At 36.5% G+C, this 13233-nt stretch overlaps 1 protein-coding gene across 1 annotated transcript in view; it reads left to right on the forward strand.

Annotated features, from left to right (window-relative positions):
• The window catches only part of REV1 (REV1, DNA directed polymerase), a 46487-nt gene that overhangs the window by 19005 nt on the left and 14249 nt on the right, over positions 1–13233 (forward strand). Inside the window, exons 8-13 of the mRNA XM_026848548.1 lie at positions 659–788; positions 1755–1883; positions 2529–2683; positions 5034–5153; positions 8574–8794; positions 9785–9957. Coding sequence (XP_026704349.1) covers positions 659–788; positions 1755–1883; positions 2529–2683; positions 5034–5153; positions 8574–8794; positions 9785–9957 — 928 coding nt within the window. The remainder of the gene's footprint in view (positions 1–658; positions 789–1754; positions 1884–2528; positions 2684–5033; positions 5154–8573; positions 8795–9784; positions 9958–13233) is intronic.

A 13233-nucleotide genomic window follows, 5' to 3' on the forward strand; every position in this document is an offset into this window, starting at 1 on the left:
AAATAAAAGTTTCTAGCTAATGCTTTTTAATTTGAGCTAATCAGCATTCTGGTTATTTTACTTCTTTAAAATCACTCTGTGTTATCTAGATTATTAGAAAAACAGTTTTAAGTAAGAGGTTGTAAGTATGATAAAAAGTGGGTTTGTATTCTGAATTTAATTTCTGTGTTATGCTGGTGGTTGTGCTTTTTGTAAAAAGGAATATAGCTAAGTGTTGTCTTGTTCAGACAAGCAGTTAGTAAATTTTTGTCTTGTGTTTGCTTACAGGATATAGTTCTAGTAGTTAGCCTCAAGTGTTTGATCGTTTTTATTGTAATTAAAGGTAACTGAGATCAGTCTTACTTTACAGTCTGCAGTGTGGTGTATGCAGTCACCAACAAGCTGCTGTCTAGTAACTGTGGGGAAAACAGACACAGAATTTTTCAGTAGCTTAATATTCTTTTCAGTAATATGTACAGACGGGGGGGGGGGGGCTGTCTGTCTTTTTTTCTGGGCCATGATATAAATCAATACAGTATTACGAACCTCTTCATCAACAGGTAGCAGTATAGAAATTGTGTAAAATAAACCCCATAATTTTTATTTTATTCACATTCATTCTGTTGAACTCTTAAGAAAAATGACATGAACCCAAATATAAATATTATTTTCCAAGCAGAAATTAGAGTAGCTGATAAGCTGGACTCACCAGTCTGGGAGCATCTGGATTCCACACACGTGAATGGAGCTGACTTCGATCTCACTGTTCTGTCCATGGCTGAAATAGCTTCTTGTAGTTATGAAGCCAGGTAGGTAAAAGTTACCTATCAGGTTGCTTGAAAATCTTAGTTCTTAGATCAGTTGCTTGAAATTTATCTAGAGAGTTATTTTTTATATTTTCAAAAGTTGTAGTTAAATAGTTGTTGGAATTTAACACAAGGTTTTCCCTATGGATGCTGCTGCTTTTTAAACACTGCTTAATAGCTCTCAGCCTAACCTACATGTAACTTGAAACAAAGCATATTAAGGAAAACCTTATGCCATTTGCTGTGATATTGTTGATTGCATAATTATCTTCACTTCTCTGTGTCAAAGTTGCATTCTTTTATGGAGTTAAGAACACTTTGTTATTGAAGGTTTTAGTTAAAATGAGACAGTAAGTGTGATACATAAAACCATTTCTTGCACTGATTATGTTGAGCATTCCCAATAACATAGCTTATAAATGTTCAGAGTATGAAACAACTTGTTATAAATATAAGCACAGTTTTGGAAATAGGATTTTGTTCCCTGATGATAACAATACTCCAGAAATTATCCCTTCATTGGAACATTTCTCAAGCATTCTGGGATAGGTAGGATTATATTTGTGTCTCAAAAACTTAGAGTTTGTTTATTACAGGAGCATAATTTTGTAAGCTTGCACAGTGGATTGTAAGATCCAGTTACCTTAGTCACTGTAGTGTATATGTGTGGTTTTAATTTGAAACTGAAGGTAGCAAGTAGTGCTTTCTGGAGACTTCTTTCTCTTTAAGAATGTTCCCATTCAGGCTGTCCATACTGCATGCCTGAGTATTATACAGCTAATTTAAATACTCTATTTGCAGGGGTTTTTTTTTTACCTATTAAGTTTCTAGCAGTTGGACTAAATTCCTTCTTATTGATAATTCATTCTTGTGGGAAAATATAAATACTTCATTTGGAAATACTCCATATTAATTTGTAGAAAAGTTGGTACTGTGTTTATTTGGGGTTTTTTTATTATTTAATTTTAGACAAGTTGGCATAAAGAATGGAATGTTTTTTGGCCAAGCAAAAAAGTTGTGTCCAAATCTACAAGCGGTTTCATACGATTTTGATGCATACAAAGAAGTTGCACGGACAATATATGAAATACTAGCAAGGTAACATGTGCTGTTTGTTTACATGATCTTTCATGGTAAGGTTATCTAGCATATTTTATTTGCCGCTGCTGAATGCCATTATTCGATTTAGTATTTGCATCCCTGTGTTACTCTTCAGCTTCAATAAAGTCATTCCTATTTGACAACTTCCTTTTGTAGTATTTTTGTCATTTTGAGCACTGTGCTTCTTTTGATCTTGAAGCCAAATCCTGTAAACAGTCAACATCTGATTTCTAAAGGAGTCATTGTTAATTTTTTTACTGATTACACTATGAGAAGCAGATCCCTGCTTAGTAGTGAGATTCTTCCAGGAGGTTTTTTTGAGTGACTTAAGAATGGATTATTGGAGTAACTTCTATTAGAAACTACTTTCTGGTTTTAAATGCACTTTGAACAAAACCGGAAATTTGTATTCAGCTCCTCCTCCAGCTGTTCCTTTAAAATCATGATGCATGTTGAAAATAGTCCTACATTAGTCATGTTACTGTAATTTGCTGGTTTAGCATTTTTAATATGTAAGTGATGTGTGATACAAAATAAGCAGGGAAATGCCACCACAAAAGGAAGACTTTATTTGCTACATATTTGTTTTAACAGATGGTGAGCTGTTGCTGGTGTTTCACCTCCTTTACTTTGTGTTGATAGCTATACTCATAACATCGAAGCAGTCAGTTGTGATGAAGCACTAGTAGATATCACTGAAATCCTTACAGAGACCAGACTGACTCCTGATGAACTTGCAAATGCTATCCGCACCGAAATCAAAGCTCAAACTAAATGCACTGCTTCTGTTGGGATGGGTGAGTACCTTATTTCATTTCTATTTACAAGAAGTGCCTACTATTGTAAGGTGTGTCAAAGCTGTCTAAGATTGCTAAAACTCTTAAGTGTTTGTGTGATATGGAATATATTGCCATTTAAATTAGTGTAAATAACAATGCAAGACAATCTTCATAAGGGGAAAATTTTAAGCAAAAATTTGTAAAATTGCTATAATGTCTCCTTTGTTATCTGAACAGTATGCTAAAATCCCATCTGTATGATATTCTTACATTCATTTTTATAAAATGCTGCTGTATTTTTCCAGTAAACAGAAAAATGAGCATGGATTCTGTTCCTTATCAGAGATAGCAGTAAGAGTTTATGGGGCGTCATGATTTAGCATAATTATTAGAAGGTATTGAAAGCAAAGATTTGTGTGATTTGTACTAGGTATTGTATATGAAATCACACATCTGAAAATAGTTCCTTGATTTCTTTTCACTTGTCCTCTTCCTTTCTCCTTTGTTTTTGTCTCTAATCCTAGGGTTGAGTAAATATACTGAGTGTATATAAGTATATGAAATCCACTTGTGAGACAAGCTGAAGTTCATTAGTCTAAACAGAATTCTTTATTTCTTCTGATATCATAGCACAGAGACTGTAATTCCCTGGATTCCTGTTTGTGTCTTGTTTTGACTTGAAACACATTTGTAATCTCTTATATGCTTATTTAATGTGTTTGTTTTTTCCATAGAAAGAGCGGAATTAGTTTTGAAAGCATTATTTCTTAGATACAGTTCTTAGACCGAATGAAAGAGACAAATACCTATGAGCATTTCTTTTTTTCTAATAATCAATTTGTGTGAGATATTGGAAAATAATTTTGGTATCCTTTCTAGAAATTCATATGGTAGGTACACAGCAATGACTTTGTCTCTTCACTTATAATTCATCATTAACCAAAAATATCAGAGGAAACAATTGTATTATTACATGAATATAGAGATCTTACTTCAAAAACATGATCTGCCAGAAACATACATCTTGTGTAAGTGATTTATATGTTGCCCAATGGGAAAGTTGTACCAATATAACAAAATGTAAATTTTAGTAAATACTGTTATACTATTGAGATCTCCTCGCAACACCGTTTTCTGATTAGAGATAAATTAAAGAAGGACATGCTTATGCCAGTTGAATAAATTTAATTTTTACCCTAGAGATTTTAGTGGCTAAACTAAACTGATTTAAGCAATGCTAGTGAAAGATTAAACACTTATCTGTAAACATCCTGTATCTTGGTTTCTTGTTTGTTAAGTGAGGTATTAGTTTTTTTCCTGCTTTACTTCAGTGTTGAGGGAATAATACATTGCAGGAGGTAAATCACAGATTTGTGGTATTAGAGGCTATGTTGGTATGTTTGATAGGTAAGAGGATCAGAAATCTTCAGTACACTATAGACAAAACGTGGACCCCCAAAGTTAAATAGGAGATTGAATGATGAATCTGTCATTGTTTCATCAATTGAACCTCTCAGGAGAAACAGTGCACATAAAATTCTGTTACTGTTCTTATTAACTAAAATTTTAGAATAGACAAAAAGAATGTGAACGTAGGTGGGAGGAGAAGAGCAATAGTAACACATAGTGCTGTGAGTTGTAAATTCTCTTGACCTTTTATTAGTTTGTTTTAGCTTACAACAGGGTGTTTGAGTGGTAGTAATTTATGTGTTTGAGTATCATTTCAGAGATATTACTGGCTGGGCATGAATAAGCCAATAAACAGGGAAGAAAAAATACTGAAATAGGTCTTGTTCCCACCGCACTTTATGAGTGCACATAATAATTTAATAGATCATTGGATTTTTTTAGTGAATACTGAGGTCCAAATATTAGCTTAATTCCAGTGTTTCGCATATGTTTAATAGAATTGTCCCTAAGTAGTATTTACGTTGACCACAGCAGATTTTTTTAAGTTCTGAAGTATTAAAATATTACACTTCTAAATTTTTTAGCCATTTGCACTTGTTTATCTGTACCTCTATATGTGTAGAACACAGCCAAGAGAAATAAATTCAGTGTTCTTAGTGAAGTGTCCTGCACTTACTTGTTGGTTGGTTTGGTTTTTTTGGTGGTTTTTTGTTTTGATTGGTTTTAACTTTGCAATTGCAGTTACCAGTAGTTACACTGCTGTAATCACAAGAACTGCTAGCTGGTATTTTGGAAGTATATACTGCAAATGTATATGAATATATTTAATTAAATTAATTGTAAAAGATAAATAATTTGAGAGTACTTTCTGCAATTTTTCCTTGGCTGTTGAACTGCGGTATTCTACTTGAAAAGACAGAATTTGCCACAGACATACTTTAAATTGTTGTTTTTACAGGTTCCAATATTCTGCTGGCCAGAATGGCAACTCGTAAAGCAAAACCAGATGGACACTATCACTTAAAACCTGAAGAAGTGGATGATTTTATCAGAGGGCAACTTGTTACCAGTCTTCCAGGTACTCCTTTCATTTAGAGGACATTTTGCCTCCTGATATTAAAACAGTTACAGCTAAAAATCTGTGGTCTGGATCAAACAAGATCAGATGCTATTCCATGGTTATGATCCAAAAAAAGATCTACTGATCTCTGAAATTTCTGAAGAGAATCTCTGTGACCTTTTTGTGTCTTTGAGAAACATCTTTTTTAGAAGGAATTTTACAGATTCACACTGCATGATCTAAAGAAGTTGTTCAGCATTTAGTATGTTATACAACCTTACATTCTTTAATAAAATTATTTAGATGAGTCATTTCAAGTGAGTGCTAGTTTGCTGTATCATGATGAATGTAATAAAATTAGTAATATCAGGTACTTATCACTGAGAGAGGCAGGGTTTGCTCAGAACTGAGAACAAGTCCAAGAGAGTATTCTTTCTAAAAAGGAGTGTATGAAGTCAGGATTTGCAAAAAACAGCACAGATGCCATAATAGAGAGTATATGAAAGGAAAAAAGGAGAGAGGAATTTATTTAATATCTGCTGCATCTAAGAAACGGAGAGATTTCCAAAAGAATAAGGACAGGAGGAAAATTAAGAAAAAAAATTTGGCAGAGAAGTATGTTACTGAACTATAGTTTCTGCTTTTAACATGAGCCATATTAGAATGGCTGATAAATAGAGAGGAAGGTGGAAAGTAAGGCTACTGTGGGAGTATTACCACTGTTGTGCTCTGCATCCAGCTATAGACAGCTTTTGGTTCTGGTAGACTTAGAATATACTTTAGGCATTTATTACATAGGTAATTTTTTTTGTGTGTGTAAGGAACTTTAGTTAATGGTATGCTGCAAACTGTGACAAAATATGTTGATTCTTTTAAAGAACAACAGGTTTGTCAAATTCCAACTCTTGGCTAGTTGTCTGAAGAAATTATTGTGACAATTATGATATAATTTGCAAGCATGAACTGTTTGGCAGTTTCAGCCAAATCTTACTGAGAGATATAAGTTCGAGTGACATAATGTTTGCACAAGTTTTGTGAAAAATTACAGCTTGACAGAGGAGAGTGATCCAAATTGGTACATCCTTTGAGGGACAGGCAAGCAAAATTCAACTGTTGTACATTTTTGGCAGTAGTTCTCAGTCATCATCTGTATAGCCAGAGTATATGTTTTCTGTCATGTGGACATAAGAGAATCAAAATCATAGAGTCACAGAATGGTTTGGGGTGGAAGGGACCTTAAAGATCATCTAGTTCCACCCCCCCTGCCCTGGGCAGGGACACCTTCCACTAGACCAGGCTGCTCAAAGCCCCGTCCAACCTGGCCTGGAACACTGCCAGGGAGGGGGCAGCCACAGCTGCTCTGGGCAACCTGTGCCAGTGTCTCACCACCCTCACAGTAAAGAATTTCTGCCTTATATACAACCTAAATCTACCCTCTTTCAGTTGAAAACTGTTTCCTCCTGTCCTGTCACTGCAGGCTCTGGTAAAAATTCCTCTCCACATTTTTTATAAGCCCCCTTTATATATTGAAAGGGTGCAGTAAGGTCTCCTTAGAGCCTTCTCTTCTCTAGGCTGAACAACCCCAACTCTCTCAGCCTGTCCTCACAGGGGAGGTGCTTCACCCTCTGATCATCTTCGTGACCCTCCTCTGCACCTGCTCGACCCCCTCTTTATGTTGGGGTCCCCAGAGCTGGACATAGCCCTCCAGGTGGGGTCTCATGAGAGCAGAGTAGAGGGGGAGAATCACCTCCATTGACCTGATGGCCACACTTCCCTTGATACAGCCCAGGATACAGTTGGCTTTCTGGGTTTTGAGAGCACATTACTGGGGCCTACCCAGTTTTCCATCCACCAGCACTTCCAAGTCCTTCTCAGGGCTGCTCTCAATCCACTCATTGCCCAGCCTGTTTTTGTGCTTGGGATTGCGCTGGCCCACGTGCAGGACCTTGCACTTGGCCCTGGGTGAACTTCATGAGGTTTGCACAGGCCCGTATCTCAAGTCTGTCAGGGTTCCTGTGGATGGCATCTCTTCACTCCAGGAAGGAGAAAGCTGGAGGGGAGGAAAGAAGCATTTTTGGCCTACAGGTTTTAGGGAGGTTCTCCAAGGCATAGCAGGATTCACAGAATGATGGCAGAGAACTAGAGTTACTGTGCTGGGAGAGTGATAGATGGTAAGGACATATGGAATAGACCTGTATGAAAACAGGCTTTATTACATTTTTTTACTGTTACAGGAAAATACTTAAAAGAGATATAAGCTAAAGTGTTTCCTGGCATGTAACTGTATTGTATTGTTATTCAGTACTTTAGTAGTATAATGTGACACAGTGCAAAAAGTGCTAAGTGCTCATTTTTGCTTTGTATGTTAGTGATAAGCTGAGCTCAGCCTGCATGTGTACACATATATTTAGTGTTAAATGTTCAAAATAGCATTTTTCTCTAAGAGAAAAAAAAGAGAAGGAAAGCAAAAAATAGATAGCAATAGACACCAAAATGGAAAAGAAAATAGCTTACATAGACAGATTCAAGTTTACTCAAAATCATCTTTTATGTATCCCCTACCATGGCCAAACATAATTTACAGCACAGCACCATTTCTCTTTGGCATAACTTGTAGGAGATATTTTTCCTCCAGAAAATTATATAGTACTGTGCTTTGACTTGAGTATTTTAAAGTTCTTGGAATTCACTTGCATGTTTATCATAAAAACTTTTTACTGTTTGTGTCAATAATGCCACCTAGACAAAGAAACAGATTATAAAAGATAGAAGCTGATTACCTGAGATTGACTTTGGTAGTGTAAACTCTTAGGACTAATATTTTTTGGAAGTAACAGACCACCTCTCGAAAACCCAGAAATATATTTAAGTTTATCACACTTACATATGTGCCGTTGCCATGGATACCTACAATTTCTAGTGCTTGGCAATTCAAAGCACAAGTGATACAGGTATGCTATCACTTCTACTTGAAATATTATTTTTCTACCTAGGAAGCAGTGGAACAGTAGTCAAAATATTTGTTGGTGTTCTTTTAGATTAAATCACTTGTATACAATGGAAAAGCATATTACATGTTGGACACTTTTTAGACTGAGTGTTGTGGTGTTCAGAGCTATATACACTGTAACAGGCAGTACCTTGTCAAGAAGATTTGCAAGCAGGAGTCATTCACATTTTACCAAGAAATAAAGAAACATGCTGCAGTATGACTTCTTAAACTAAATATATGAAACAAATTAAAGAAATACAGGTGAAGACAGCAAAACTTTCCATCTGAACCATGTTCTGTTGAGTGGAATTTTTTTTAATGGTGTATATTTATTTATTAATTTGATAGGACCTAGTGTAGGTTTAAAAAGACAAATTTTATTTGTTCAAAACCTGACTGGCTCTGAATTGTGTAGCATTAACAGAACTAATTGCTTATGTTGTTAGGAGTTGGCAGGACGATGGAATCTAAGCTGGCTTCTTTGGGAATTAAAACCTGTGGAGATCTGCAGTGTGCTTCAATGTCAAAACTGCAAAAAGAATTTGGTCCAAAAACAGGACAAATGCTCTACAGATTTTGTCGAGGTTTAGATGATCGACCTGTTCGTACAGAAAAAGAAAGAAAATCTGTTTCAGCAGAAATCAACTACGGAATAAGGTTTACACAGGTAAATTCAAACTTACTTTCTTTTCTGCAATGACTTCTTTCAGCTGTAGAAGAATCTTCTCATATTCTGATTATTTTCACTTACACTTTGATCTGTTAGAGCACCATCTTAGCCACCAAATAAAAATGAGGAAAATGAAGAAGTAGGAGACCAAACGATAAAATGGGAGGAGAGACTGCAAAAGTATTGGACTGAAAAGAAGCTTGCACAAAATTAGCTGGCTATTCTGCATTCGGTATACAAGTCTCATACAGAAAAAGAGAACTGCAGTAGGTTTGTCAGCACCTAGCATTCTCTTTCATTTAAATGCTGATTATTCAAAGATGCCAGTGCCCGAAACCATCACCAGCTGCTCCAGTGAAACATTTTTATTAGTCTTTTTCCAAATATTGTATGGGGGGAGTGTTGTTGGCAAAATTGTGTTAAAAAATAATTCAGCTTTCTGTTGAGAACTTAAGCATTTATAGAAATTGTAGAAAAATCAGTTTGGGAGAGAATTCATTATGTTGTGTAGTCCAGCCTTTTGCTCAAAGCAGAGGAAGCTTTGATCAGACCAGTTGCTCAGGACTTTATCCAGTCTGGTGTTGAAAATCTCCAAGAAGAAAGACTGCACAGCTTCTCTGAGCAACATATTCCCCTGCTTGACTTTCCTCATAGTGAAAAAGATTTTCCTTATAAGCCTGTCTTCTAGGTGTGTGCTTAAAGTTAGACTTGTAATTCTGTGTTGGTGTTTCTAAATACATTTTTTTAAAAACATTTCCAAAAGGACTTAGTATTTCCTCCTTCAGCATTAGAATAGGAATCTACCATCTCACCTGACTTCAGGGACCTACAATGTAAAACAAACCACTTGAAATTAAGTAAGACCATCACCTGTGAGTCAGCTTGCTCTTTGCAGTTTACACAGTCTGGATTGCATTCACTCTTAATGATTTATCTTCAATATTTGAAAACTAGTAATTATCTAAACATGTTGTTTTTCTCTTTCAGCCTAAGGAAGCAGAAGCTTTCCTTCTGAGCCTCTCAGAAGAAATCCAACGCAGACTTGAAGCTGCTGGTATGAAGGGTAAACGATTGACCCTTAAAATTATGGTCAGAAAGGCTGGGGCGCCAGTGGAGCCTGCGAAATACGGAGGTCATGGAATCTGTGATAATATCGCCAGGTAACTATGCATGGAAAAAAGAATGGTCAGTAGTAAGTGTGAGCACACTTCTGCAGGACGACAAGCACCACAACAGACAGGAAGACATAAATTTTAAAGGGCTTGATACCTCTTTGTCTATTTTTCAAACCTGCACTGAAATCAGAAGTAGAATATTATTATCAAAATTAATCTGTGTTTAGGATGTACATATATGGTCTTTTGGTCATCGACATGGAGTGTAAATCCCCCAATGACAAAAAAAAGGCACATTGGAAAGATAGAATAGGAAGAGACTAAGGTGTCTGAATCAGAGAGAGAACAGTTTTAACAGTCATCTTTTGCCTTTTTGTTTCTTCAAAGAGAAAAATGGGGGAAATTGAAAAGTGTTGGAGCATAGAAGAAATAATTTGTGGTTTTCAGAGGAAGCAAGAATGGAAAAGAAGAATCTGACTCCACAAGTGCATTCTTTTTGGTTTGAAATTGCTGTCTTAAGAGAATGTACTCTTGCCTCTCTCTGGATGCTACTTAAAGTCTTTTAGTGAAATATTTTCAATGAATTATTGTGACTATCATTTCTCTTGGTAGGGAGGTACATTTTTTTCTCTTCTTCCTTTTTGACTAATAATCTGTAGTTTAAGGTTGCTCTTATTTTGGTAATAGTCTCATGAAATACTAGCTAATATAGGCATTTGATATTTTAAAGGTTTTGTCTTCAAACAGTATACATATGCACATGTATATTGTTGGTATACATTTTTTCCAGCTTGCTCAATATTGAAGATTTTTCCTTTTGCAGTACTTGTAGAAGACATTTACATCCTGCACTGTGACACACATGCAGCAGCATTTTTATTTCTTTCAGTGACCAGATGAGCTGAAATGTTCTTCTGCTGCAAACTGTTCCCTTTCCCTAAGCTGTGTAGTGTTGAGTACTTCGCTTTTTCTTGAAGGGGCTTTCTGCTGTTCTTTGATAGGTTGTTGGTCATATGCTGATTGTGACAGTTGGAGTCAGTTCTCTAAAGAAAATTGCCTTTGTACTTGACAAGGATGTCTGATCAGTACCATTCTCCTTCAAGTCTCGAGTGCATGGGGACTAGGCCAGTATTGACAGAATTACAGAAGACTGAGAGGCCATTTTGGATTCTGAAGATTGGAGCTGGCAAATCAGACACCTTGGACTGTAGTTGTCCATCTTAGTACAGACAAGTTTCTTTGCGTCAAATCTGTCTTTCCTGTTGTTTCACCAGTAAGTGTGCAAATAATATTTTTGGTCCTAGGCAAGAATAGACAATGAAGATCTGAAGTGGAGCTAAGACAGTTGAATCTCAAAATCTCAAGGTCAGAGACTGTGTCCCATGTTTCAGCTGTTCAAGAAGGCAACTTGTACATGTCTCTTGCCCCTTCGCAGTTACATTTTTTCATATAGTCATAAGTTCTTCATCAGAAGTGCCTTTGTTTTCTTGTGGATCATTATCAGCATAATAAAATCTCTTTCTACTTGATCTTAATGCAGCGCTGTTGATCTCACTGAGATGCTACCTGTGGTGGTTGCCCACCCCTGGAGAAATAGGATAACCCAGTTGCTCTGCCTGGGTAGTCAGTTGATAGGTGACTGTCAAAGGAGTAGGACCTTCAGCTTCCACAAGCTGTGCTGTTACTTACTCATTATTTATTTCTGATTCTTCTTTGTTTCTTATTGTTCAGCTGAATGATCTTGACTAAAGAGTTTTTTAATATCATATTTATTTATATGCTTGCATATTGAAAGTGCAAGAATGAAATCTAGGCATAGAGCATCATGTAGTTATGTGCTGTTTCATATAAGATTGTCTCAGAACCTTCTAAATACATGCTTATTCTTCAGCCAGACACTTCTGTATCAAAGTAGTTAGTCCTTAGGTAAAGGGATGATCTTGGCTTTTATGTGAAGGTGTGTTTGGCATCTTCAAAAACAGGTCTTTTCTACTTTTCCCTCCATCTCAGGTTGTTGTAACAGATGAATCCCTCCTGAACTGAAGGGTCATTTGCTCAGGGTTGCTGATAATGGAAAAGGTGGCACTGTTCTTTTCAGTGTGTTAGAGCTCAGCAGTAGGGTTTGCATGCATAGCATCTGTCTCATATTTGTGAGCTTGTGACATACAGTTCAGCTATATTAAAAAACAAAAATTCACCTTTCACTAACAGAAGCTTGTCACCTTTTGGGACTGGTAAATCAAGAAGAAAATCCATCAGTTTATACTTTTGTCTTCTGGCTGCCCTGAGTTCTTTAAGGTGAAGATTTAAGGTGAGGATTAAGGATGTGTTGAGATAGAGCTTTATTCCTTCTTTATTGGAACTAGTGCCAGACTGCTTTCTCATGAATGGGTCATTGCTTTGGACCTCATGTCTGTGGTCAGGTGTGCTAATGTACATGTGCCCTGAAATTTCCCTAATTCATAAAGTCCTCATTAAGGTAAGATCAGGGGGCATGCAGGGATGCTAAATTGTTCACACATAGCTGAAGCAGTTTGGATGCATGGATCTCGTTGGCAGTGTCTCTGTTTCTGCTTCTGGCTTTACTAATGAACTTGGCAACTTCAGTCAATCCAAATTATGCTATTTGGTGATATAGGTGCTGTATTTCTGTCTTTGTTAGAGCATTTCTGTTCAGTCCAATGTAAGGCTTTTTAGCAGCAGCAGGGTAAACTGGAAGCTGCATCCAGGCATATGGATTAGAATCTCAGGGTGGTGTTCCCTCAAGTGTGCTTTCCTTACAGACAGCCAGGTTCCAACAGTTTGGGATTATTTACTGCACCAGTGACCAGTTTCTCTCTTCAATTTAAGATTTATAGCTCATGACCCATTTCTTGCCCCTTTACCTCACAGGTGAATGAGTTGCTATGCTTTCTCATCCTACAGATCAAGATTCCCTAGAATGATATTCGTAGTCTTGCAAAGGATTCAGACTCACAGACACTCTTAAAATCAAATTCAACTTCTGAGATGTTAATGGTATTTTTACTGTGTTTACAATACCATGTCCTGGTAGTACAGGATAGACTTTTGTAAAATACTCTTCTGAAATGGTGTGTACCTTTAGATCCATCTTGCATTTCTCCCTAATATTTTGAATAGTTGCATCTTAATGGGGATATTGATCTCATTTTTCTTAAAAATGTTAACGTGTAAGGCTGAAAGAGGTGTTCTTATCATTCACAGCAGGAAGGTTTTTCTTTTTCATATTGGCAGAACAAGACCTTTCTGGAGATCACTTGGTTGTTCCTGGTGGTTTCTGACAGATTCAAAAATAGAGTA

The sequence above is a fragment of the Athene cunicularia genome (genome assembly GCF_003259725.1).
Source record: "Athene cunicularia isolate RWA chromosome 1 unlocalized genomic scaffold, athCun1 chr1_part1, whole genome shotgun sequence".
Taxonomy (NCBI): Eukaryota; Metazoa; Chordata; class Aves; order Strigiformes; family Strigidae; genus Athene; species Athene cunicularia.